Below are 26,815 nucleotides of genomic sequence, written 5' to 3'. Positions count from 1 at the left end.
TGCAAATTGGCAACAATCCGCTCTTTGTTTACCTGGCAAGCTGATGTTTGCAACAAGTTGGATCGCTGGCTGGGAAGCACTTTGCAAGCAGTGCTGGGCTGTGTCGTTACCACGTTGCCAAGATGGGGAGCTTCTCTCTCCTCCTTCTCCTCCAGGGCTTGGCTCCTGGCCTTTTCTCTCCCTGGCCGGTGGAGGTAGCCATCCATTAAGAGAAACAGGTCACGCAAGTGGATTTGCAAGGGACCTGGCAGGGGTCTCAGTTCCTCTTTCCTGCAGGATCCAAGACAATGCCTTTCCTTTCTGTGGCCTCCTGAGTCAGCCTCCTCCCCAAACAAAGGTGAGGACGGCTACTTTTGTGCCAGATACCGCGCTGCATGCCCCTGGGTCCTGCCCCCACGCATATTCTAGTCCGAGGAGCTCAGACAATATGGGACACTAAGGAGTGAGAGATGTTAGTCCCTGTCCTCACCTCCCTCACAGTCTCCTGGAATGGCCATGTGTGAAACACAAAACCCCGCCTCTGGAGGCAGCCAACCTGACCTTGGGCGATCACTCCGTCTCCTGGGATGACTGAGGGAAAGGAAGGAGAGACCATGCGCAAAGCTCGGGGTCAGATGGTGACAAGGGGCACAGTGGGGGCTGGGCTGGAAAGATCTCAGCTCCATTTTACAGATGCGGAAAGGAAATTCCGACGCTGCGGGGTGGGTCCATCTGCTAGTGCGGCAGGTTTGAACCTGACCGAGGCCAGACCCTCCACTGCCTGTCAAGTGCCTGCTAGTGCTGTGTTGCCCAGAGCTTCTTGCTCCCTGGCCAACCAGGGTGACTCTGTTGGAGACGGGGGGGGGGGGGGGGGGGGGGGGGGGGGGACACAAGCATGGAGGTCTGGGGAGGGAGAGGTGTGGGTGGTCAGGTCTCTGCAAGATTTCAGTGTTGGGGGCCCTGAAGGAGGACCTTCCAGACTGCCCAGATGGTCGGCGTTGGTAGCAGGGAAGCCACTTCAGGGCAGCCCCAGCCCCACCTCCCTCACCCCCGGGGCTGCGGTGCCCATTCTGCCTGCTTCTTGGCTGGCTGAGTCCCCAAGGCCCATTACCGCCAGCTCTCTGCATTTTCTTTTTCCAGCTCCCAGCACGGCACTTTGAAGTTTTCGTGAATGGTAGATGGGGGGAGTGGGGGTGGAAGAGGCTTTGATTTAATAAGCTTCCTCCTCCCCCACACGCATCATAATGTGAGATTCCCCCATCCAGGGTCGTGGCAGATGTGAGTGATTTAGAGGGTTTTGCAGAAGTGGGAGGGACTGAAAATGAGTTTATCGATCAGCCCTCAGAGCAGCTGCCTCGCCAGACCCCTGCATGGGGCCGCTGCCAGCGACTCAGCCTGCTCTGTTCTCCCGGTGCAGTGCAGCCGACAGGGGTGCAGGCCAGCTCCCTGTAGAGCAAGAGAACACACTGTTCGCCACCTCCGCCCAGGGCTGGCAGTGAGGAGAAGGGCTGGTCTTGCAGCAGGAGGAAGTGTGGTTAGACTCTTGCTAGAACTACCTTATTACATGGCTTAAATGTACCAGGGGTCTGGGATGGAGGAAGGTCCTGAGGACCTGTAGGTCCTATGGAAGGTGCCTGATCTGTGTGCGCTGGGAGCAAGCTCCTGTACCTGCCTGGAGGGATGGTGTGAAGAGGAGCGGGGAGACTCAGCGGACCTCTGACCCTCCTTCCGACTTTATCCACATTTAAAGTGATAATTGAGAGCATCATATCAGTACCTACTATGCCTGTAACTCTTCAAATCCAAGGAATAGGATTTGTTCCTTATTCCTTCCTCCTGCCTCTTCTTTTTCTGCCTCCTCTGGTTTTAACTGAACATCGTATAGGAATCCATTTTCCTTCCGCAATTATTATGGGGCGCCTACTGTGTGCAGGGCACTGTGGCCGCTGCTAGGACTGTAGCACTGTAGCACTGAACCACTGAACCATCTGCGTCCTGCTCTCAGGGCACTGGCAGTTTCATGCTTGAGACGAAAGCAAAGAGTTCAACCTGTCGTCCCACGTGGGGAGGAGGAGAGCATCAGCCTCCAGCTGTGACCCAGGAGATCCAACATCCTTCCTCCTGCCACCTGCCATCCTGGGGATGGGAATCTAGGCCCTCCCTGCATCACACACACACACACACACACACACACACACACACACACACACACACACACACCCCTGCCACTGGGCGAGCCTTCCCCTGCATCAGGCCCCCACTGCCAACCCCCAGCTCATTTCTGTGGCTGGGGCAGAATAGAGGGGGCAACCAGAGCCGATGCACGGAGGGGGGTGCTCAGAGGAGTGCAGAACCAGGGCTCCTGTAGGCTGCTGTCTGGGCAGCTGCTGATCTGGAAGGACTGGAGCCTGGGCTGGGCCTGGCCAGCTCGGCCTTGTAGGCTGGGTGAATATGCATGCGTGCAGTGAGACAGGAGGCAAACAAAACAGCAGGAGACACCTGGGAGCAACGGCTGGGAAGTGCTGGCGTTCTGACTGCGGTTATTGTTAGTGGGTTTGGGCTCCAAACTCCACTGACCTGGGCGTCGGTGGGAAGAAGGGCCAGGACCTGGGAGAACATGCAACTTCTTCCAGGCTCAAAGAGCTAAGTACCGCCTTGGGTTGTGCGGCAGCAGGAGGGATTGAAGTTAGACCCAGGAAGGACTTCCTGAGAGATGAGGAGACGCTCTGGAGTGGAGGCCTGATGGTGGGAGTGGACTCTTTGGAAAGATTTCCAAGGTGGAGAATTCCCTCTGTCCTCATACATCCTACCATCTGTCACATCTTTTCTAGAAGAGAGGGTAGAATTTTAGGAAGGCCCTAAGGCCCAGGTAACAAACACAGGGGAAGAACCCATGCCCCCTGAGAACGGTTGCCCTCCTTCCCCTCCCGGGGGAGCATCCCTGTCTCCTAGGCCAGGGAAGGTCTGGAAGGGGCACTGCCTGTCCCTCCAGGCTGGGCGCCTGCACAGAAGGCCTGCCCCCCGGGTCCCAGCTGGGCTACTGCAGTCTGTGTGGGGTCTCCCTGCTGTGGTGTGACATTATAGTCCCTGGCCCACATAGGCTTTCAGGCCGAAGTGAAGTATCCCGTGGTACCTGACATGTCAGGAGATACTCAGAAGGGAGGAAGGAGAAAGGGCAGGGGCTCCCCCTGAGTCAGCCTGCCCTTGTCTCCAGCCTCACACTGGCTGCTGCCCCCGAGAGAGCTTTGCTGGGTTCCGCCAGGGAGCACGCCTTCTCTGGGGCCCTGCGTGGGGTTCAGGGCTGGGCTGAGCGAGCCTCCACACCCCCACCCCAGACAGTTCAGGAGCACAGACTCAATCTGGGCCAAGACTGGGTTAGGTGGGAGAGCTGGCCGAAAATTAGAAACTAAAGCCATGTGACCAGTCCTTCAAAAGAAAACAAGTCACTATTTTTTTTTTTTTTTCAATCCGCGCCCCTGAAAATTGTTTTGTATCTCTTTCGGAGCTGACTGTATTTTCCAGCGGAATCAGGGATGTTGTCGGGGCGGCGAGGCGATAAGGTTGGGCACCAGTTGCTATTATGTACCCAGGGCCGCAGTGAGCTGGCACACCAGCCCCGTGGTCACCGCGAGCCTGACAAGCACGTCTTCTCCAGGCCTTGTGCTGGGGACAGAACTGAGTCTGGAGGGATGGTGACTCCCTCAAGGCCATGAGCTGTCACCTGACGGAGCCTCAGCGAGAAGTCCGATCTGACTCCCTAGCACGCCTCAGGGGAGGGCCTCTCTTCTGGGGACTTGTGGGTGCTTCACAACCTCAGCCCCTGGGGCCCCTCCTCCCCAAACTGGGAGAGGAGTTTGGTCCACAGAGCTCTCCTTTCCTTTCTGTTCGCGCCAAGCTCAGCTCTCCCTATAGGATGATCATTCCAGAAGAGGGGAACACGACCTGCAGAGTTTGGGAGACATCTGGTTTAGTCTCACATCATCTCGATGTGCACACGGATGCCCCAAAAGGAGAGGGGTCTCCCCCAGACCTGCTCACTCCCAGTGGGGCCAGGACCAGAATCTGGGTCTCCTGACCCACTCCACCTTGGAGGAGGTGCTCCAGGGGGCAACTCTCCTGCTCTGGGGGGACCTGATATTGCTCCCATGCCGGCAGGCACCCCTCAATGGGCAGCAGGGGCCCCTCTGTGCTCGTGGGCCCAGCGAGGTGCGTACCTTCCCAGGACCTCCCACACCGGCCCTGCTGATGGACCAGGGGGACCGGCGGATCCTCGGCCCCCTCTTGGAAGTGACCACTGTCTGCAGAGATCTGCACTGTGGGAATGATCCAGTCAGCTCCCTCTCCCCAGAAGCAGGTCTTTCTGCCTCACTGGAAAAGGAATTTGGCCCTTTTCCTGCCATGGTCGTCACCGTGAGGCCTCACTGGACCAGCCACTCACAGGTCACTAAACCCGCACGCAGACAGGACGGATTTTTCCGTCCCACCCACCGGATGAGTCACCCGCGGCAGGTGGTGCCATTCAGCCTTGGTCTCTTTGCCACCTTGGCCTTACCTGAGAGTTGGAGAAAATCAAGTCTCAGGGCAGGAAATGTCCAGGAATGCTGAAGTCTGGGCCCCATTTCCCCCAGTTTCCTGATCAGGTCAGACACCCTGCTCAAGGACCCCCCTGTCACTGGGATGCGGGGCTCCACCTGGCCTTGGGAGTCGGAGAGCTGCTTCCCAGTGTTGGGGGGGGGCGGGGTGGAGGAGGAAGGGACATCCTGATTCACTGGGGATGGCAGAAAGAACTGGGGACGGCAGAGATGTAGTTGGAAGATGTAGCTCCCCCAAATCTGAGGACCCGCTCCCTACACCCCACCCCCACCCGGGAGCCTCCTTCGGAGCTCTGAGCAAACCCAAAGGCCTCCTTGTAAGGATGAGAGAATGCGCCCAGAGAGCAGAGTGCTCTGTCGCGAGGTGCGCAGGCCTGTGGGGGAGAGGGGACGGCCATGCCCCGCTCCCTGTGGCCCGTGAGTCTGGGGGTCGCGCCGGCAACCTTGGCCTTGTTTCAGCCGCTCTCTGCTAGGACTGGCTGCTCCCTTTGGGCAGGCGCTGTGCCCCCCTGTCAGACAGAACCTTCCTTGAGGGCCGGAGCTCGGCTTCTTCTGCTCACTGCCGGATCCAAGGAAGAGGCTCTCCCTCTGCGGCAGGGAGGGGAGGGGAGAGGGTTGGTCCCAGAGTCACATACGTGCCCTCTCGACGGTCTTCCCACCAGGCTGTGGAGCTCATCTGTCCCCAGCAAGCGACCAGGAGCGATTTCCAAGGCCTGCTTACACAAATCACCTAATCAATTTACGCAGGTCTTTCCAGGAGCCCCGAGTGTCTTCTCCTCTCGGCAGCCTTCAGGCTGGCCCTGGAGGTGTCGGACTGATTGCCCTCTTAGGGATGGGAGACACTGATGGGGTGGTAGCCGATGTCGCAGATGGGGAGGAGCCCATCTCCCCCCCACCCCGGCCCCCTTCAGGCCCCTGATCCAGACTCCCCTGGGCAGCATTACTAGTAAATCTTTGGCCCCTGGAGTGTGCCCAGCGCCGCTGATTGTATCTGGTTTCCTGTTCTCCTTGGGGAGGAAGAATTTCTCTGCAGGAAGTAGTTTAATAGTCTGAAAGCCTCACTGCTCTGGTCTGGAAATCCAGGTTTCCCATTGCAAGTGGCCCAGATCTTTGATGAAAAGGGAGGCAGGAGGGAGGGGACCCGAGCTCTGTAGCATTGCTCCTTCTCAGACACAGAGGGCAGAGGGCGAAGGAAGGAGAGACGGAGAATTCAGTTCCTGACCCTCCAAACTGCTGGGGTACAGAAACATGCTCCCCACATCCCACCCCTACTCCCCACTCCAGCCCTCGGCCGTGGCTCTGGCTACATGCCTGGGGAACAGGGCCAGCGGGGCCTGACGGCCTAGCCCTGGCCTCGGCAGTCGACAGGACACTTCGTCACCCTTGTCATCCAACAGAGCTGTGTCTACCCTTTTCCAAACTGACCATGTGGCTTCTCTCTCTCTCTCCCCTTCCGAGTCCACACGGATTTGTTCAGAGCCTGGTCTATTCTCTGCCGTCCCTGGCAGGGAGTCCTTCGTGATGACTACACTCGGTTCTTCCCGCTCCGGCTTCACTCCTGAGCCGCTAGGGTCCAACCTGGAGCTCAGGGGTCCCTGAGCTTACACTGGAGGAATTGGTTATGTGGGTGACGGAGTGTCCCAGAAGCCCGCGGGGATAGTGAGGGACCCCAGAGATTAGCAACAAGGGGTAGTTAGCCCTGGGCTGCAAGACAAGGGAAGAGACGGAACCGAGGTGGGCCTGCTGGCTGGGATGTAAGGCCAGGAGGAGATGTAACAGCTGCCCGAGGCACAGGGAGAGGGGTGGAAATATCCTGGTTTTCCTCTCCTCCCTCCATGCTCCAGTGCGTCCCGTGGCCCTGCTGACACAGCAGCTCTGGAGATGCAGCTGCGAGGCTCAGCCCCTGCTGATCCAGAGCAGGGCAGGGCAAGGAGAGTAGGCCGAGGAGAGCCAGCTTCAGGACCAGCATGCTCCAGCCTTGTTCGAGCAGTGGCAGAGTAGCTCCTCTGAGTGCCTTTCTCTGTGTGACTGTTCTCTGTCCACCAGACAGAGTTCTGTAGGGCCTCTCTGTCTTGCCCTTCTCTTTTCTCTGTCAAATATTTCTTTCTTGCCTAAGTCTCAGGGTCTGCTCATCACCTGATGACATTCTGAGCTCTTCCTGTTTGTAGGAGGCTTTTGTTCATATTCTCAGGGTCAGCCTGAAAGTCAGTCGCCAGCGGTGTCCAGGAAAGAGCCCCTCTTTGAGGCTATGGCTAGGGAGAAGCCAGCCCTCGGCGCTCAGCCCGGGCCTCCGACTGGACGTGATCTTATCTGTGAAAGGGCCCTATGTGTGGGGCACAGGAGCTCCCGGGGCCTGGGCACACTCATGGGTCCCACGAGGACTTAGCTTGAGATGGAGACAGGGCTTCTCCAGACCACAGGCTGGAAGACTCCAGGGAAGCTGGTTCTGGCCAAGGGCGCCTCTGCTGGTCCCACAGTGTGCCGGGCAGTGCTGGGCCTGGGCTGCTGTGGGTGTGCTGGGGGTGCTGGCTGGCGCTGGCTCATGCTTCTCGTCAGAGGCCCTCATCAGAGCGGCCTATGTCGCAGGCCCTGAGCAGGGCTCCAGTGGTTTCCAGGTCAGTAGTGGGCTCCCCACAGCTCCCAGTGCAGCGGGGAGAGACCCAGGGAGCGTTTCTTCTCACCCAGGGCACTGTGATGGCTTCCAGGGCGACGGCTGAGCCTTTCTCCTCTGACCTTCTCTAACTGAGCTGCGATGCGTTCCTCTTCCCTTCTGTTTCCCGAGAGGTGCTCACGGGCTAGGTCCTCAATCAATCGCAAATGATTGAATAAATCATGTTTACTTATCACGGAATTTTATTTATCAGTGAATAGATCATAAGCGGTTGTGTAAGTGGGTGTAAGGACTCCCCTGCCCATTGCTACATGTACGTGTTTGCTTTTTCGGCAGAAGGAGACGGAGCACTGTTCTTGGCACTGCGGTTGCAGTGGTGAGCCAGCAAAATAGAGACCCTGTCCTAAAGGGACCTGGTAGTCCGCTGGAGAGCAACAGATGATCAGTGCGAACCTATATGTGGAGAATGAGAGAGAGAGAGAGAGACAGGAAGTGGTCGGTTCTCTCAAGACAGTTAAACACGGCACGAGGTACAGAGTGGTGGGGCTGTCTTCGCAGGCGGGTGGGGGAAGCTTCTCTGAGGAGGCCACATCTGAGCTGGGATCTGAATGAGGGGAGAGGAGCAGGAAGGGCGAAGGCCCCCGGGGGGACACAAACGTGGGTTCTGCAGTGTGGTGTGGACCTCATGGTTGAGGGGGTCGGGGCTCAGACTAAGGGGAGGGGCCCTTGTGGAGACAGGGGTCCGGGAGACTCAAGAAATGGAATCTCTCTCTACTTGGTGGCCAGGAGCAAAACCTGAGCACCATCTTGATTCCTTCCATCAGCCGGACAGCCAGACTGGGCAGCAGATCCTGTTGGGTCCGTTCCCAAATGTACCTCAAAACCGTCCGCTATGCCCCGGCCACTGCACCAACTAGAGCGCACCACCTCTGGTCTTGCCTGGACGGCTAAAGTCGCCTACGTGTGGGTGGTTGTCTTCTTTCCTGGCTACAACATGTTGTCCACACGGCGGTCTGACTCAGCTTTTATAAACAGAAATTGGAGGATGTTACCCCGTGGCTTGCAGTGGCTTCCCTGCACTTAGAATGTAGCTCTGAACCTTGACTGTGGCCCTCCCAGCCCTAGGTGGCTGTCCCTGACCACAGCTGGGACTGACCCACCCAACCCTTCCCCTCACCGGACTCCCCAGCTGCTCTCTCCTCCTTGCCCTCCAGCCTCAGCGCCTTCATCTGCTGTATCTTCTGTGTGGAATGTTCTGACCACCCCCCACCCCCCCGCCACGATCTTTGCCTTGGTGGTTCTTGGTGATCATTTAGCGATCAGCTCAGCACATCCTGCCTGCTACTCACGCTCTCCGGGGGTCCTATTGATTTCACCCTCTGAAATGATCCTTTATTCGTGGATACCTCTAGTTCTGGTTCCCCTGCCCCTGGAAAGTTACTTTCACGAGAGCCTGTTCTCTTCAGCATTTCTGAAGTCTGCCTTTACCACTTGGTACCTGAAACCTAAAGGTGTTCAAGGAATATTCGTTTAATGAGTCAAAGGGAGGTACCGTATTTGCTTCGTTTCCCCAACACCACCCCACCCCCCCCACCAAACAGGCAGCTCTTCAGCAGAGCAGTCCAGGGTCTGTGAAAAGGTCAGGCCTGGAGGGAGGAGGAGGCTTCCAGGCAGGTCTGATGGCATCTTCAGAACTGGTCAGTCCAGGGAGCTCGCCGTGGCTCCCTGTCACTCTGAGGCCGCACCCTCCAAACCCCTTCACCCCATCCCATTGGAGTGCCCGAGCTGGGTCCAGCTGGGCTTTGGACTTGGACAGATCTGAACCTTAGCAATTCTGTCTCTACCTCTTTCTGGCTAAGGGATTTGGGCAGGTCTCATAATCTGAGTCTCAGTTACTATAATTAGAAAATGAAAATAATAATTATAGTAATACCTAACTCACGGGGCTATCTTTAGTCAATGCCAGGCCCGTGGAAAGTATCAGTAAATATTAGCTCTGATTAGCATTATTGTTGTCATTATAACTGATCAGTTAGCTGTTATTTTTCTTTCTGTTTAAAGATTTGTTTATTTGAGGGAGGAAGCAGGCACGTGAGTGGAGGGGGAGGGGAGAGGGAGAGAGAGAATCTCAAGCAGATTCCCCACTGAGCACAGAGCCTGCCCCGGGCCTCGATCTCACAACCCTGAGATCATGACCTGAGCCAAAACCACGAGTCAGACACTCAACTGACTGAGCCCCCCAGGCACCCCAGTTAGCTGTTATTTTTCAAGGCCCTTCCTGCCACCTTAGCCTTCAGAACCTCCCTCTTCTGTGTGGCAGCCCTGCCGGAGAGCAGGTGTGAGGCAAAGCTGTCCCCTCCCCTGCCCTGTTGGGTGTGGGCTTGGTAGCCCCCCGACCGTGCCCACCCCTGAACCGCACCCAACTCGGGCAGCATCTGTGACGGGAGAGACTTCCCCACCCAGCCTGGCCGGGAACCGCCTTCCGCCTCTTTCCTGAAGCTCTCCCTCTCCCTCCCTCCCGCCGTCCAGGTACGCGGTCTGCATGTTAACGCCGTCGTCAGTCGTCAGGACCGTGAGGGCGATAAACTCACGCTCTGGAGTGAATACTGTCTCGGCTTTCAGAAATAACACACGGGGTGGGGGGCACTTCTCAACCCGAAGGAGCGTCTCACCCGTGGTGGGTTCCAAGCACTGTGAGGGAGACACTGGAGACGATGAGGCTGGTTCCTTGAGGAGTGGCTGGCCCCGCTTGCCCGTGGACAAGGCCCCCCTGGTGTTTCATCGTCCCCATTCTGTTGCTTCCCCACCTGTGTCTGCCAGAGACTGCGCGCTCCTGAGGACAGCCATCTCTCTGGCTCGGTCCCAGCACAGCCCCGGGGGTGGTGAGGCCTGGGACCCCAGCTTGGAAGGGAGAGAGCCCAAGCGTTGGAGACGCATTCAACATGCCCCACCCCCTGTGCCCACCGCCCCCCGCCCCGACTTGCAGCCTGTGCTTCTCTTTCCCACATGTGGGGAGAGGTGAGTTGCTCCCTGGCCCTGGGGCGCAGCCCTTCCTGTGGGAGCCTGCCCCACCTCAGCCGAGGTCCTGGGTCCAGCCCTTTCCCACCATGGAGAAAATAGCAAGAAAAACAGATGAGAACTGATACCCTAAGCTGCAGGTCTGCTGGGACCCGGCCCTGGAGGAGCCCCAGGAAAGCTTTAACCCTGGGGCTCTAGGCTGTCAGGAAGGGCGACGGGAGGAGGGCAGTGGGGGCCTCCCCAGTGAGACGCTGCCTCCTCCCTCCCTCGCACCTGGGTCAGTGTCAAGATCACGTCTTCTCTCAGGGGGTCATCACCGCTCACGTGCGGGTCCTGGGCAGCCTCCCTCCACCCCCAGTCCTCAGGCTGGACGGCAGCAAGAGGTCACCTTGTCCGCCCCCTTCCCCCATCTCTGGGCACACCCTCTTTGAACAGGGTCTAGATGTTCCCATTTTAAAGCTCTTAGGAGAGGAACATTCCAATCTGCCAACCATCCCACATCTAAGTGACTCACAATGAGCCTGTTCCCCGGGAGGAGCTGGTCTTGGAGTCAGGAGACCTGGGTAATTTTTGGCCTTTTCTGGGTCCGGGGTTCCTAATCTGTGAGATGGTAATCCCGTTAGGTGCTGCCTCACGGGGCGGTTATGGGGATGACCTGCAGCACGAATGTAAAGGGTTTTGTGAACGATAAACGTGATGTAAATCATATGTGCGATGGGCCGGGATGGGGGGGCAGGGCAGGGGTCTGGCCTCCACCCTTCCTTGTGCAGCTGCAGCCCGATTAGCTGCTGAGGCTCACCTGGAGACCTGCCCCCTGCCCCCATGACAGCCGTGGCAGGGTCCCTCAGCCCTGTCTCTTGGCAGACTGATCGCCGCTCCCATGGTCTTGGCCTGTAGATTCACCCAGAGCTGCTTTCACTATAGGATGTGTGTGGGGGGCACTCTGAGACCATCACTTCCAAGTCCTGAGCCAGATATTTGCAGAGCTGTTAGGTCGTGTGGGCCGAGCATCTAGAGATGCTGGAGGTTTTCCAAGTGCGATTGTTACTGGGGTTTGGAGGGGTAGGGACTCTGGTACAGGAATATCCGTGGGCTATTCACATACTTTGTTGCTTATGTTTTCTTATCTGGTCCTTAGTCTCTGAAGCCTCGTTTTACCAAGAAAGCGTTGGTCAAGTAGATTACAGATTGATTTCCAGTGTGCGCACCAGGCCGGCCTTCTTGCCGGGGATCCAAGAGGCGGGAATGGGATTCCGTTCCAAGATAGCAAGGATTACGTGTAAGAAAATGAAAAGACACACAAGCGAACTGGGTGCTTTTGAGGTACCTTTGTGTTTTGGGGGCACAAGTACCCCATGATCCCAAAGTAGAGGAGGGGGCCTCACAGTGAGGTGTTGGAGTTCTCTAGGTTCCTCCTTTTCCCCACTGGAATGATGAGGAAATTGGAAAAGAGGTTCCGTGATCCCTTCTAGTTCTTGCTTCCTTGATGGGGATCTGGTTTCCCCCACCACCCCGGCCAAGGCATGTCCCTCCCCATCCCTGTAAAGCCTTCTTGGAGCAGTGGGGGCTTTGGTGCATGGACAGGTGTCCAGGGTGAGAGGGGCCATAACATCACTGCTGTGAGGAAGAAAGCTCCTGATCCTGCAGCCCAGGACAGAAGGTTTTGCCTTCACCCCCATGAGTCTCAGTAGTGGCTTACAGGCTCAGGGGCGCTCCCTCCAGGAGCCGCACTGGAAAATAACAACCCGGCAAGCCACCGTGCTGAGCTGACTCCTCGGCACAGAGCCAGGCAGGCCCCAGCCCCTGGCACTTGCTCCAGGGCAGCGTGTGGGCAGAAGACGTGCTGGCCGCTGGCTGCACTGGCTTAATGGGAAGTGTAGAGCTCCCAGGACATTGTGTCATCTGCCTCTTCACCCAAAATGCCAGTGCAGAGAGGCTGGGCTCTGTTCTTACTCCAGACGCAGGGAGCAGTGCCGGCACAGAAGGGACCCGTGTTTGGTGCTCTGCTGAGCAAATGTCCCCCCGTGTGCATGCGTGCGAGTGCCTGGTTGGCCACAAAAGCTCCGTGAGCATTTGGTCTCTTTCTGAGAATAATTCTACCATGAGCTTGGGGACGCAGAGCTGGTGCGTGAGCCTAAGTCCTCAGGAGATGAGCACTGTGCTGTGATTGGAAAGGGGAAGAGGAGGTAAGCTGGGAAGGGGAGATGGGGACACTGGTAGGGGGTGTGGGGCAGGGCCGGAAGGAGGGAGCTGTGGAAGGCTTTTTGGCCTAAGTGGAAGAGGGCTTCACCAATGATCTGGCTGTTTTGGGTCAGCGTGGCTCAGGAAAGTGCTGACACCTTCCATGGGGCCTTGGGCAGATGAACCTCCACTTAGTCATCTGTCAAGGCTCTCCGACTTACAAGGACCGTCACGCAGTAAGGATGAGGGGACCAATAGCGATGTGCTGAGCACACGTGACTGAGCTTTACTCTGGTGATTTTATTGAAACTTCTGCAGGAGGTCCGTTGTTATTTTCTGTTACAATTTTTATCTTGATTTTTTGTTCTTCATGATTTTTACGTGAACCAGGTTTCCCATCTGCTGCAGGCGGGATGGCCAGGGTGTCGCAAGCTCTGGCCCAAATCCTAGATCCTGAAGACTCGGACCTCTAGCCAAAGACCCACACCTCCCCACTCCCTGGGCCCTGGCTGGGAAGGGACCCTCCTCTCAGAGAACCCTGGGGGCTGACGGGGCCTGAGGGGGGGACTCACACTCTGCCCTCCCCTCCCCCAGGTACAAGACGGTGGTGACTCCCCGGAGGGCGGCGGTGGCCATCGCTGGCTGTTGGATTCTCTCCTTCGTGGTGGGCCTGACGCCCCTGTTCGGCTGGAACAGGCTGGGGGAGGTGGAGCGGGCCTGGGCGGCCAACGGCAGTGAGGGCGAGCCCGTGATAGAGTGCGAGTTCGAGAAGGTCATCAGCATGGAGTACATGGTCTACTTCAACTTCTTTGTCTGGGTGCTGCCCCCGCTGCTGCTCATGGTCCTCATCTACCTGGAGGTCTTCTACCTGATCCGCAAGCAGCTCAACAAGAAGGTGTCGGCCTCCTCTGGGGACCCGCAGAAGTACTATGGGAAGGAGCTGAAGATCGCCAAGTCCCTGGCCCTCATCCTCTTCCTCTTCGCCCTCAGCTGGCTGCCTCTGCACATTCTGAACTGCATCACCCTCTTCTGCCCTTCCTGCCGGAAGCCCAGCGTCCTCATCTACATCGCCATCTTCCTCACTCACGGCAACTCAGCCATGAACCCCATCGTCTACGCCTTCCGCATCCAGAAGTTCCGGGTCACCTTCCTTAAGATTTGGAATGACCATTTCCGCTGCCAGCCCTCACCCCCCATTGACGAGGACCCCCCAGAAGAGGGGCCCCACGACTAGACTCCACCTTCCGCTCCCACCTGCCTGCCCACATCAGGGGCATCAGCCCAGTCCCACTTCCCCACTGGTCCCACTCCTGAGCCTTCCTGGCAGGGCTGTGGGGTGTGGGTGCCCTGCAGCTCGGGTCCTGGAGGAGGTTTGGGAGGGCGGTCCATGGGGAAGGAACCAGGGAACCTGAGGAGAGGAGGAAAGTGGCTTGAGCCTCCCCAGCCGTGTGACCATCATGCGGGCAGCCCAGAGCTTCGGGCTGGATGGACCTGGGGAGACTGAGGCTGGAAAGGGGCCATGTGGGCTGGGAGGGCAAGCTGGGGCTCCCATAGCAGTCGGGGGAGCCTGCTTGTCTCTGGTGGTAGTGGGCAACCCTGGGAAGCCTAAGGAAAGGAGAGGATCCGCTCCAAGACGGAGGGAGGGAGAGGAACTGGACATCGTGGTCTTGCTTTCTCTTCTTTCTGTGGGAGAAGTTGGCAGAGGCAGGAGAAGCAGGAATCAAGGAGCCTCAGTCCCCGCCTCCCAGGACCCTGAGGTCCTAGCCATGTTGGGTGCCAGGGTGCCTGCTCTCCCTGCCCTGGAGAGCCCCGGTTTATACTTGGGAGAGGCAGAAAGAGCGGGTCCAGAAATCATTCCCAACTTTTGCTCTATTCTCCACGAGCCCTCGGACCCCAGAACTGGGGTGGGGCTCCAAGCCTCTTGGAGCTCATGTGGAGTTGAAGTGCAGGCCTCATACAGCCACCAGGTGGCAGCACTGAGCCCTTGCTCTGGCCCGGGCGTCCCAAGAAGGGGCCTGGGCGGTAACTACCTGTACACTGGGCCCTGATGATGGCCTGGACTCTCTTAAGTGACACCCATCTCTGCTGTTTCTGGGCCAGATGGAGAGGAGAGCCCCAGACATGACAACACGAAGGAGCATTAAGCCTGCCCCGGAGGGGGTGGACAAGGGAAAGTGCTGGAGTGACTTGTGCCAGGCTGGAACAGGCCAGGGGAGACCACACCGCGGAGGGGGAGGCAGGAAGGGCTTGCTGGCATTTAAATGCCCCCAGCATCCCTGGCACTGAGCACAGTTTTCAGGGACTTTGGGGCTCTGTGGCACGGTGTAGGCTTTAGAGCATCTAGGGAAGGGTCCACCCTCTGCCAAGCTGCGGGGCGGGGCTTGTACAGAGGGGAGGGGGCGGGCTCTGCGCGTGATTCCAGGCCCCGCCCGTTCTTGGAGGTGGGATGTTCCCTGGCTCCCAGGGAGGGCCTCCTGACTAATAAAGACTGTGAACCTTGATTGACAGCATGCCCCTGGATACCCACCCCCACTACCTTCTGAGGGCGGCAGAAGACCTCAGCAGAGGAGAGCCGTGGTGGAATGGGGGAGAAGCACGGACCGGACGGGACCGAACTTGGGGTGGGGAGATATGGAGGCATTCAGAGCAAGGAAGTTTCCAGAGAAGAGTGTGTCTGTTCCTATAGTTAGGCTCTCGGCATAGCAAACCCTGAATGTGAAAGCCAGATCCTAAAAAATCTCCTGTCGGGAAACCTGGAAACCCCCCTGAAATCCTGAGTCGTCTCCCACTGGCACCTCCCTCCTGGTGTCATATGTGGAGACCTCCTCGTGATGACGCGCTCCACCCCCCTCGCTGTGACACAACACCTTCCCCATCACAACGATGCTCACCGTCAGAGGCCCCGGCACCAGAACACATCACACACTTTTATTTGAGCGGTTCTCACCCAGAATGCACCGCTCTGCAGGGGCACTCCAATCTTTGCACCTCCAGGCCCCCTTGTGCCCAGGAAGCCTGGCCTGGGGCCTGCCAGGCCTACTCCTGGCTCCTGGGCTCCAGCCTCTGGGGGAGGGAGACTAGGCAGGTACCAGGGAGCAAAGCCCTCAGCCGTCACCATGGAAACGGGGCTCTGGGGCATCCATGGAGCTTGATTCTGAGTCTCGTGGGCCCGACCCCCCAGGTCTGCAGCACCTGGCAGAGAACACACTTCATGAGCCCAGGGTTTGACAGAGCTGGGCTCTACCTGTCCTGCTGAAGCAGTGAGACGGGGCAGAGGGACACAGAGCCCCCTTTCCTTCCCAGGCCTCCTGCCACAAAGGCCCAGTGCCCAGCGCTTAGCTCTGCCCCTGCAGCTTTGGGATCCTCCCCTACTTGTCTGGAGCCTCAGAACCACCTGGGAGGGAAGAAGGGACACAGATTGTTGTCCCCTCTTTGCTGAAAAGGAAACAGGCCCAACGGAATGCCCTGGACTAGACCCCTGTCCTATGCGCACATTGCCAGGGACAGCAGAGTTGTCCCCAGAAGGGACTGCCACCTTCCCCTGTCCCCTCCACCCCCAGCTCTGACTCTGTCTCTGGAGGCTCTGGGCCCAGCCATTTACCATCCTCCTCGTCGCAGCCTCCTGTCGCTCTTCAGTGTGTTGCTGACGCTGGAAAAAATGCCACAGTCAGAGTGGGGGAGGGGCATGTCTGCAGGGGACCCGAGTTGGAGGTAGTGGGACGAGAGGGGCTCAAGGCTATAGGTCTTCACCCCAGGCAATAGATCAGTTTGGGTGGCAGACTCCGCTATCTCCGTTCCCTACACTGGGCCGTCCTCCCACTTGGAAAATCCTTCCACTAGCCGGACCTCTCCATCTTTACTAGCCCTCTGTCTCGCCTTAATTTCCAGCACCCAGCCTCATCTAGCCCAGCAGGGGAAGAGGTGGCCTCTAGGAAGGGACGGTCCCTAGGGAAGGACGTTCCCCATACCTTTCCCTTTGACCTCCAGCCGGCAGTCCACAGATGCCTCCCCTAACACGTTGACAGCCTTGCAGGTGTAGACCCCGGAATCAAAGGGGCTGGGCTTCCGGATCTCCAGGGTGCAGACGCCTTGCTCAGAGAGGGCGCGGTATTTGGGGTCACCCTGGATGTTCATCTTGTTTTTCATCCAGATGATCTTGGGCTAGGGGAGCATGGTCAGAGGAGAGCTGAGGAGGTTGTGGGCTGAGATGGACTTTGAAGTTGCTGCCTGAGAAGATGCCCCATCCCTGCTGCCCCCACCCGCCCAGGACACAGCGGGGCTTCAGCCCTAACCTTGGGCGATGCTCTGACGCTGCAGAAGAGCTGAGTGCTGTAGCCGGGGGTGGAGGTGTGGTCAGCCAGGGGCTGGGTAAATGAGGGGGCTTCGGAGAAGTCTCGCTCCACAAACCCCTTAGGTTTGGCAACAATATCTGCGTTCAGGGAATAAAAGGGGGCAAATTTGAGGTTCCAGGAGTAGACCTCTTAGAACTGACTTCATCCGTTTTCCTAAAATAATCACTGGAGCTTACATTTAGATATCTCATTTAATCTACATAGCGTCCCTCTGCAAGAGCGAATTTGTTATCACTACTTGACAGATGGGAAACTAAGGCCCTTCATGGAGGAGTGACTTGCCCAATACCACTTCGGCAATTTGGGGATTAAAGGGTAGACAATCACGTGATGACCGTGTTTGGAGGACGATCTTAGCATCAACGAGGGCAGGAGACAAGTCATTTCATTGTTGCTGTGGGATGCAGGAGCTCCACGGCAGGACCCCAGGCTCTCGGGAAGCCAGGCGTGGCCAGTGTGTGGGAATTTTAGAGACAGAAGTCCTCGAAGAGGCAGAGGAATGGCGGCACCTTGCCTGGGTGGGTCAGGGAGAAGACAGAGAGGGCAACGGGCAGGAAGACTGGGTAGAGGAGATGCTCTCGGCTGAGGACTTGCAACCGAGAGATACACACTTCACTTGTGTTCGTCTTTGGAGACCTGACTGGTTTTCCTTTTTTAAACAAAAATGTCTTCCTAGCTCTGTGCAGCACAGGCTGGTGTTATAATTTGCCTGTGCTTTCCTGAGCCCACACAGACTCTGCGGCGGGGGGAGAGGAGGCCCGGAGATCGTAGGGTGACAGGGAACAAGGGTTTGACATTTCGTATTTGACGCAAGCATGTCGCAGGGCTGTGTGGACACAGTAAATACCCCTATCTCTCCTGTCCATCTCTGTGGTGTTATATGAGGGTCAGAAGGCTTGTGTTTGAGCCAACTCACCAGACTCTACCTCCCCACACACCCTGCCTCCCAGAGTAGTTCCCTTGGGACACTGCGCGCGAGCCCCTGTGACCCCTGTGATGTTGGCAGCCACCAGCGACTTTGGAATAAGCCCATAGCCTCCCAGGAGGTGCGTCTCCTTCCCATGGGTTTGCTCTGATGTGTTTATTAAAATCAATCCACCACACCCAATTCTGTACAGTCCCTCGTGGGAATGTAGCATGTGCATTGCTGCGGAGTCGGGGCACAGAGGGCAGAGGACACTCTGGTGAGCCGCACCCACGAGAAGCCCACCAGGAGGGGTGCTGATGCCCCAGGACAGGCCGAGCCCGGCCGGGGGCAGGCAGAGGGGGTGTATCAGGCAGGCCTGACTTGGTTTTGGTCCCGGGCCCAGACCCACCTGCCTTCTGGATGTGGGCTAGCTCCTTGGTGGTCGCGGCCGAGGAGCTGAGCCCGCACTGGTTCTCAGAGAAGACCCGAAAGGAGTAGGCGTTTCCCACGATGAGGTCAGAGATGGTGCAGGTGGTTGGGTGGTAGCGTTCCAGCACCGTGAACCATTGCTGCGGGGACCCCAGCCCGGTCATCCTCTCCTCTGACCTCTGCCCTTCCCCTCCCAGCTTGCCCTGCTGTCCCTTCCTCAGAGGGGCTCATTCCATGCCTTATCCCGAGGGAGCTGAGCCATCCAGCTTTGGGAGAAGGGGTCCCTGGAGCACTCAGATGACCTCACTGGGGTCCTCGGAGAGTTCTAGATTCTTACTGCTCCAAGTGTGGTCTGAGGACCTGCCAACTCAGAATCACCTGGGAACTTCTGGGAAGTGTGGGAGCTCAGCCCCCGCCCCAGACCTATCAAGTTAATCGGCATTTTAGCAAGGTTCCCAGGTGACTCACCGGCACGTTACATTTCCAGAAGCACTGCTCTAGACCTGGAAGGGCCTCCCAGAGCCCCCCTTGCTGTCTTCAGGAGGCAACTGAGGCCCACAGAGGAAAGGGATCTTGCTAAAAAGCCATACGAGGAGTCAGGTTAAAGGTAGTTAGACTAGAACTTGGTCCCTGGACTCTTGGAGGGCTGGGCCTTCCTGGCCACCTTGGCCACTTCCCCCCGCCCTGCCCCACTCTGCTCCAGCAGGCCTCACCCCTGTCTTTTTGTCTGCCTTCTGCACGGTGTAGCCCAGGAGCTCTGTGTTGCCTGTGTCCTGGGGCGGCGTCCACTCAAGGGCAGCGTTGCAGCCCCAGACGTCCAGGAGCCGGATGCTGCTGGGGGGTCCAGGTTTCTCTGCAGGACCGGAGTGCGAAGGCGGGATGAGGGGCAACTCTGGGCTTGCTGCAAATTCCCCACACCCAAGATCTGGCTGCTGTCACATTCCCTGGCCTGATCCCATCAGCCATCAGCTCTGGGGTAGGCGGTGGGGTTTCTGGGTCCCGAGCAAGACAACCCTGCCTCCCCTGGTCCCATACCAATCACCAGGATATCGATGGCTGCCTTGGCCTCCAGGCCTTCCAGACGCACGGTGAGCTCATAGCAGCCCGAGTCGGAGCGCTGGGCCGAGCGGATGAAGAGGATGGAGTCCCGGTCCCCGGTGCGCACATTGACCCGCTGGCTGTCCAGGGTGTGGCCATTATGGGTCCAGGAGGCCTGAGGCTTGGGACTCCCCTGGGAGGGAGGAGCTCTCAGGTGCAGGAGACGCCAGCGTCCCCCTGCCCACTCAAGTCCGGGGACCTCCAGAGCTAGCCCCATCAGCCCTTCCCAGGAGACGCAGGTGCTGCTCACAGCCTCCCTCTCCAGGGGTCCAGCCAGCCCTGGGACCACCCACCCCATCCACAGGCTGGAGAATCACAACTGAGTCACGTGTACAACGGAGGGAGGGTGAAGCTCCCTTGGTGTGTCCCTGAGGACCGACCCCTATGGGGATCCTGACATTTCCAGGGTTCCTCTGACATGCCTCAGGTAGGGACCCTGATTTCCATCCAGGCTGTTATCCTGGGCAGGGGCCGCACTTACCTGGAAGGGGATTTGCAGGTTGACTGGCTCTCCCACCTGGCGGATGTAGGTCTGACGAAGGTGGCGGGGGACTCGGATCTTGGGGGCCTCTGCATCAAAGGGAGAGGCCGGGTTTAGGACAACGTGGGGTTGCTGATTGGAGGCTACCGTGGTAGGTGTAGGAAGCAAGTGGAGAGGGTTGCTGGCTGGGCAGGGGGGCTCCTAGGTGTGTTCTGGGTCTGCCTGCTTGTGGAAAAGGCAAAGCTCACTAGTGGAGATCCCAGGGCCCAAATCTCCCGAGGCCATTGGGGAGTTGAGAGCTGGGAGCTTCCAGAAGGGCAGGCCCCCATGGTGTGAACTGGTAAGCATCCCGGGCACTCCCTTGGCGCCCTGAGCCTGCCAGGCTGGGATTTACTCTGCAGCCCAGGCATTCCTGGGCTCCAGATGGGTCCTGGCGGGCTCCTTGGCTCCCCCTAGTGGGGAGCAGGTGCTGCACCTGCCGGCCTGCGTTCTGTGTTCTGTTCTGGGGAAAAGTGGTCGTGCCTTCTTCCTCCTAATCCAGACCCCTCCATTCCACAGAAGCTCCAGAGAAGCTCCTAGGAGATCCATTTGCCCACTTCTCAGTCAGAGGCCATATGGGAGGATTAGGATCTTTTCCCTTCTTAAATGAGGCTGGAGCAGTTGTACCTCCTTCCTCTGTCACCCTTCCCACTACCTTTCAGTGTCACAGTTGGGAAGTCCTTCCTGAAATCTCACTTCAGTCCCATGCTAGGGCGTGGAGCCACCTTCCTGATGAATCAGATGCAACCACCGAAGTCCCTGGGCTTTCCAAGGGAGGCTGCAGCCATGGCGATATCGATATCGTCCCCCCGGGTGGGAGCAGGAGCCGGAGCGGCGGGGGCTGCTCAGCCGCAAACAGGTGGCAGCAGTTGGTCAGTGGCACATAGGCGGGAGGGGAGGAGGCGGTGAGAAGGAACACTGTGTCTCCGAGGATTAGCTGTGTAGGCACTTGGCCCTGGGAGGTAAGGAGTAGAGTGCTCCAGGGGCAGCTGCAGGGGGCCAGGAATGCTTGGCAGCTCCAGGTGGCTAAGAAGGGACAGCTGAGCAGCTGAGGATTCTGGACAAGGTCCCCACCCTGCCCTGCCCGTGAGGAGGGCCTGGCTGGTCCCCGTTTGTTCATGGCCTCCTCCCCCACTTCTCTCCAGGAAATCCCCTTCTCTCCTGCCAGAGGAATTTTAATGGAGTCGTGGGTGCTGAGTCTGGCTCTCTCCCTCCAGGTTGGGCCTTGGAGTAGAGGGCCCTGATCTCTGTACCTTCTCAGAGTCTGAACTCCTGGGGTTGTTCCAGCACCTTCCCGGTCAGGAGGGCTTCCTGGCACCTTCAGGCCGGAGCCCACCTGTCCATACTGTGGCTGCTCGCCCAGACTCAAAGGATGGGAGGGTCCCAGAGAAGACTCCCTAATGCTTGGCGACACAGGAATGGTCCCGTGTGGGAGGCAGGTTCTGGAATTGGTGCTAATAGGTTCAATGACCTCAAGGGAGTGCTTGGGTCCCTTAGGACCTGCTTGGCTTGGAGGGACCAGGTGTCACAGTCTGTGATTCTAATCTCCCTGGCCCCATGCTTTCCACATCTCTTGGGCCCTGAAGTTGAGAAGTATTTCCTTGAATCCAAACTTGAACTCTCCTGTGGCTCTGAAGCCCACTCTTTTTGGAGGCTTTGTCCCAAACTCTGGGGGCCTCCTGTGGGTGCGGGGGAACAAGAAGGAAGGTAGAGAAGGCCTCAGGCCACCTGCTGGCCTGTATCTCTCTTCACCCTGGGCCCTGGGCTGTCCCCAGAGACCTCAGATTAGCCTAAATGACTCACTGCCATTAAGAGACTGAAACCCGATCGGCTCCGGGAAGGGAGCAAGGGTAGGCTTGAGGCTAATGCACCCTGCAAATAGAACTCTTAGCAAAGGGACAGCAACTGGCCTCCAAGGTCCCCGCACACTGTTGCCCTCTGGGGATGGAGATGACTTCGCAGGCCTGCAGGCTCTCATCTTTCTCCCACTAGAGACGTGGTGGGATAAGAGGCAAGCAAAGACTTCTCTCTGCTCCAAAACCTTTGGGAGGATCTGGAACCCAGTCCATAGGACACGAGCAGAAAAGGGGCAGAAAATGAGCTTCCCTGGTCGCTGGAGGGATTCAGATTAGACAGGAGGAAGAATAGAATGGCTCTTAGCATGGGACGCTGAGGCAGGTGACCTGGGGAGCTTGAACTTTCATTTCTGGGGTTCTGGGAGCCCCTCTCAAAGTGTTTGGGGGCTGGGCCGCTCGAAGAAATGAACTCCTTGACCTCCAGAGGCTTGCTACTGAGGAACTGGGATCTTTCTTAAGGCAAGATGGTGATAGCATGTGGCTTGTGCACGTGAGGGTGGGATGGGGGAAGATGACAGTCCTGTTTCTTCTGCGCCTTAGCCTCAAGTTTCCCTACCTATCACATAAGGTGTCTGGAAAGGGCTGGGGAGCAGGAGGTGAAAGGATGGGCTTTACCGATGATCTTCTGGATGTGGACAGGCTGTTCTAGCACAGCTGGCGGGCCAGTCCCTGCAGAGCTCACCGCAGCCACACGCAGGAAGAACTTGTCCCCCAGAGCCAGGTTCCGCACGGTCAGCTGGGTCACCATCAGGGGCCGCGCGTTCACGGGCACCCACTCAGAGGCTGGAGAAATGGACAGCAGGCAAGGCCCCGGCTTCATGACCACGGGCATCCTTCTCAGTGGGGCTTTTCTCCTCCCTGGTGATCTGGGGCAGCTGACCTGCCTCCCTGGGCCTTATTTCCCCCTTGCTCTCCTTCCCTGACTTCTTGCCAAACGGCACCAAAGATACCCGGTGTTAGAGCCCTGGAACGGCACTCAGAGAAGGTATCACTAAAGTCTGGAGAGGGTTGGACACACTTGCCAAACACAGCAAGGTAAGAGCAAAGGCGTGAGCCAGGCTGAACTTGGCCACCATGGAGATGAACAGGACAGCAGCAACAGGAACTGGGCCACTGCCCTGGTTCCCTGCTTCTCCGCACTGTCTTCTCCTCTTGACTCTTCCCACTCCACCTTCTCTGTTCTTGCCCTCGCAAGCAGGCTCCCCCAGGATTCAGCACCTCCTTCACTTCTCATCAGGGCAGCACCCCGGCGGCCCCGACCGTTCTCTCCCTGTTACTCACTCAGAGGCTCCCTGGAGCTGGGGGACGGGGGTGGGGGTCTCCTGAGGTCATTGGGACACCCCCCCCTCAGAGATCCATGGGGTGAGCAAGAAGCGGTGGGTGAGCGGGTTGAGGGGACCACTTGCGCTTTCTCCTTCGGTATGTCCCCCCGAGACTGGCCCAGCTGCAGGGGCTGGAGCTTGTCGCCACAACCCACAAGCCCACCTCCCCTGGGGGTACACAGGGCTTAGCCCAGAGCTCACCTCCCTCTCGGCAGAGCTCCAGCACGTAGCCCTGGAGCCCCAGCCTCCCCAGGCTCTCCGGTGGCTCCCAGCTCACGGTCACCGAGCTGTCGCTCACATCCTCCAAGGCCAGCAGCAGCGGGGCGCTGGGCACGTCTGAGGGAGAAGTAGGGGGAGATGAGGAGGTCTGTGGTGGAGACCTCTCCCCTGCCCACACTCCCTGCCACACCTGCTTTCCTCCTCCACCCGGCCCGCCTCTTGTCACCTTCACTTGGAGGTGCAGGTTTAGTGGCTTGGGGGGCCGTGGGGGCCGTGGGGGCTGCAGGGTCAGGGGCCTGAGAAGCAGGCTCGGGTGGCAGTGTGGGAGCCCGTTCTTCCCCGGCAGACTCCAACGCTGCCGCTTCTCCAGCGGGCTCCGTGGTGGGCGCCTTGGCGGACTCAGAGGCAGACTCCTCCGGACTACGGTCGGGGGCCTCCGAGGTGGCCTTCTCAGTCATTGCCGGGCTGGCTGGTGGTGGTCAGGCTGGAGTGTGCCGGGGTCAGCAGGGGAGGAGCTGGGCCTCCAGGGTGCCAGGACACCGAGGTCCAGGCTTATATAGCCAGGGCAGCCCCACCCCCGGCCAAATGATGATTCCCAGCTGTGGGGTCAGGTCAGGCAGGGGGACTGGGGGGCAGGGAGATGCCTCTGCCAGGAATAGCTCTGGGGGAGGAACGCAGGGTCCCTTGAGGAGCCCGGTAGCTCGTCCATCACTCCAACTGGATCTCCGCAGCCAGGGTGTTGGTGCCCAGAGGGGAGGACGGCCCAGATGGGTGAGATGGGGCATTGCCGAGAGCCGGTGCCAGGGGTTAGGGCAATGGGGACATGAGCTTCTATCTGGAGAAGGAGCCCAGATCACGCTTTTGTGTTTGGCCTCTGTGGAGCCTCTTGTCCCCAGGGCTTCTCCGCCTGGGTGCTGGGACCCAGACAGCTTGAAAAAGTCTTCCCCGGGGAGCGCTCCCAGCTTTGTTTCTGGGATCCCACACTCCCCTCAGCCTCCCACTCCCTGGGCACTCTCACGTGTGCTGTGTGGGGTTGAGGGTTCTAGAGCAAGAGGGGATTGCGATATCCAAGGTGGGTTGGAGGAAGGTCTTCCAGCAATGGGATGCCAGGAAGGGGACCTAAGACCCCTGGTTACTGCTTTTGCTGGAGAGGCTGGAGAGGACCCAGTCTCCCCAATCCCTGTGACACCCCCCAGCCCTTGGCAGTGAGATAAAGTCATGAGGCAGAACTGGAAGGGACCCCAGAGGAAGACGGCACTCTGAAACTTCTAGGGTCTTCGAAGCGGAGGGCGGGGGGTGTGCAGGAGGTGTTATGAGGCAAGTACAAGCAAATGCCTACTCATGCATTCATTTACCCAGTAAAGCATTCTGGCTGGTAATCATTTAACAAGCCGGAAAATACCACGTTTCAGGGAGGAGGGAGGCGATGGGAACAGTCATTGCGGGTGGGAGCAGCAGTCAAAGACACCCCTTTGCAGAAAGGGTGATGGGATCTGGGAAAAATGGGAAATGGGAGTATCTGCGACGCAGCAGGGACAGCCCTGGGAAGTGTCACCCGTGCCCAGGAGACACGCATGTAAATGCGCCCAGCAGTGTTATTTGTAATAGCCAAACCTGGGGAAAGAAGCTGGCCCTCCGCAGCTCCCCGTGACCATGTGCCCACCACCTATAATCTAAGCTACAGGACGGGACGAGCCGACTGCAGCCCCGGGCGACCTAACAGATCTGACAGTTTCGTGGTGCACAGGAGGAGGAAGGCTCAAGCACCGTGGGATCTGGTCCATGTTAAATTCAAACTCAGGCAACCCCAGGCTCTCTTCTTCCAGGGGTTTCTGTAGGTGGTGAGATGCCGAAGGGAGGCAGGGGAGGTCAGGATTGGCTGCCTCCAGGGGGAGGACAGAGTGTCTGTGCTGGTGGGGTTTGGGGGGGCACCACTGAGGTTTCACTTCTTTTCCTGGGGTGGGGGGTTTACACAGGTTTTCACCAGTTAGTAATTCTCTCTCTCTCTCTCTCTCTTTTTTTAAGATTTTATTTATTTATTTGACAGAGAGAGATCACAAGTAGGCAGAGAGGCAGGCAGAGACGGGGGGGGGGGGGGGAGCAGGCTCCCTGCTGAGCAGAGAGGCTGATGTGGGGCTCGAGCCCAGGACCCTGCAATCATGACCTGAGTCTAAGGCGGAGGCTTTAACCACTGAGCCACCCAGGCACCCCGCACCAGTTAGTAACTCTTTAAATGAAACAAGTCCATTCTGTGCCCTCTTTAGCATGTATGATACATCCTGACATTTAAAAGTAAATACATATGTCATTTATTCGCGGCCCTTGGCCCCACGCAGCCTTTCCCCCTTCCCTAGGGCTGGCCACACAGGAGCGTGGCTGCCTTTCACGGCCGGCTGTCCTCGCTGCGGAGTGGCAGTGGAGGGCCTGGGTCCGGCCCTGCCTGGGTGCCCGTGCTCTCTGCCAGGTGACTCAGTGTCCTGCCAGGCAGGAGGCGGGCCCTGGAGACCCGATCCCCATCCCTGGCCTCTGAGTCCGCAGCTATAAGTGAATGTGACTAACTCTGCCGGACCCTGAGTCAGCCCTGCAGAGCTTGTCCCAGGCTGGGGGAAGGGTGGCTCTAGGGAGGGGGAGGGGTGTCGGCTCTCCTGGAGGGCTCGTAGCCGCCGGGGGGTTTTGAAGACCCTTGTGTGGTGGGATGGGCGAAGAGCGGAGATTGGGGAATTCCCGGCCCCAGTGCTCCGCCATGAAATGCCACCCTGAGTCCCTGGCCAAGTTCTTGCTTTCTTTGCCTTTAGCAGGGCTGTGACCTTGGGATCAGCTGCATCTGTTCAGCTCCAGCTGGTTCAGATTTCAGGGTGGCCAATAGGTACTTCCTTCCCTGCCCCTCAAACTAGTGTCACAGGCCGCTAGGCCAAGTCACGGATGGTTGGAACATGAGGGAATCCGCACATAAATTCTCTTCGATTTTGGAGTGTGCCTCCGGACTCTGGACACAAGGCATGCCTGGGGCCCTGGGAACTCTCCAGCAACCTGATGAGAACATTTCTACCTCATAAAGGCTGGAAGACCTGTCGGTCTTCTGAGCCCCTCCCGTCTCATCTGTATTCCCGGCCCACTTGCCTGCCACCTCATGTCCCCAGACAGCCTGAGCACAGTATCCTCGTCCCTGCTTGGGTTGAGGGCCGAGTATGTCCCTTGGGAAACAGAGGGTAGAGCCCTAGGACATCTGACTTATTTCAGCCCAGCGATGGAAGGGGCTCCTTCAGGCCAAGTGTCACCTACCGGTCTCTGGGAGTCTCAAACCTGGACGGCCATGTCTCAAGCTCCCTGAGGAGGCTCTGGGCCTGGGCTGGAGGGAGGGTGCAGGAGGACACTGGGGTCCCTTCTAGCCCTGAATAGCCAGGGTCAGGGCTCTTTACCTGGGCCCTGGGTTGGCTCCCTACCCCTCCCAGGAGCTCAGAGGAGATGAAGGGTTGGAATGTGGCTTCCTTCCTCCTACCTGCTGGCCTTCAGGAAATAGAAAAGTTTTCTTTCAATGAGGAACTACGCCAAGAGGTCCGGACTACCGTAATATCTGGAAGGTCATGGTCCACGGCGGATGGATCTGAGGAGGCTGGTCTCCTTTTGGGGACTCTCTGGGGCCCCGCAGAAGCCAGGATAGCGTCACCTTCTGCACCTTCTTCAAGCTCCAAACCCCCAGGCCCGAGAGAAGAATTCAGAAGAGACGAGGG

General features: G+C 58.3%; 2 protein-coding genes across 6 annotated transcripts in view; one reads left to right on the top strand and one right to left on the bottom strand.

The window, feature by feature from the left end:
• Nucleotides 1–14,882, top strand: part of ADORA1 (adenosine A1 receptor) — a 32,054-nt gene extending 17,172 nt beyond the window's left edge. For both annotated transcript variants that reach the window (XM_045982739.1, XM_045982738.1), the window contains exon 3: nucleotides 12,976–14,882. In XM_045982739.1, the coding sequence (XP_045838695.1) occupies nucleotides 12,976–13,615 (640 nt within the window). In that variant the 3' untranslated portion in view covers nucleotides 13,616–14,882. The remainder of the gene's footprint in view (nucleotides 1–12,975) is intronic.
• A 405-nt stretch (nucleotides 14,883–15,287) lies between these two features.
• MYBPH (myosin binding protein H) lies at nucleotides 15,288–23,597 on the bottom strand. Of its 4 annotated transcripts, XM_045982736.1 has the most exons (11): nucleotides 23,311–23,597; nucleotides 23,067–23,201; nucleotides 22,159–22,326; nucleotides 19,649–19,737; nucleotides 19,105–19,300; nucleotides 18,783–18,922; nucleotides 18,050–18,209; nucleotides 16,674–16,810; nucleotides 16,350–16,542; nucleotides 15,983–16,030; nucleotides 15,288–15,573 (listed from the first exon to the last, which is right to left on the bottom strand). In XM_045982736.1, the coding sequence occupies exons 1-10, from the start codon at nucleotides 23,540–23,542 to the stop codon at nucleotides 16,014–16,016; spliced, it is 1,467 nt and encodes a 488-aa protein (XP_045838692.1). In that variant the 5' UTR covers nucleotides 23,543–23,597; the 3' UTR covers nucleotides 15,288–15,573; nucleotides 15,983–16,013. The 4 variants fall into 4 exon arrangements, 3 of the variants coding, with proteins under 3 accessions (XP_045838692.1, XP_045838691.1, XP_045838690.1); XR_006815554.1 differs by having other exon boundaries at nucleotides 15,983–16,542; nucleotides 23,311–23,592; XM_045982735.1 differs by having other exon boundaries at nucleotides 15,288–16,030.
• Nucleotides 23,598–26,815: the final 3,218 nt, after the last annotated feature.

This window comes from Meles meles, chromosome 17 (genome assembly GCF_922984935.1).
Source record: "Meles meles chromosome 17, mMelMel3.1 paternal haplotype, whole genome shotgun sequence".
NCBI lineage: Eukaryota > Metazoa > Chordata > Mammalia > Carnivora > Mustelidae > Meles > Meles meles.
Note: the sequence above shows the minus strand (reverse complement) of the source record. Positions and strands in the feature narration are given on the sequence as shown.

Coding starts and splice junctions, on each gene's coding strand:
- MYBPH (XM_045982734.1), bottom strand. CDS start 23,542: ATGACTGAGAAGGCCACCTCGGAGGCCCCCGACCGTAGTCCGGAGGAG. Junction 19,301..19,648: donor ACCTGCAAATCCCCTTCCAG/GTAAGTGCGGCC, acceptor CCTCCCTCCCAG/GGGAGTCCCAAGCCTCAGGC. Junction 18,210..18,782: donor AGGCAGACAAAAAGACAGGG/GTGAGGCCTGCT, acceptor GGGTCCCCGCAG/CAATGGTTCACGGTGCTGGA.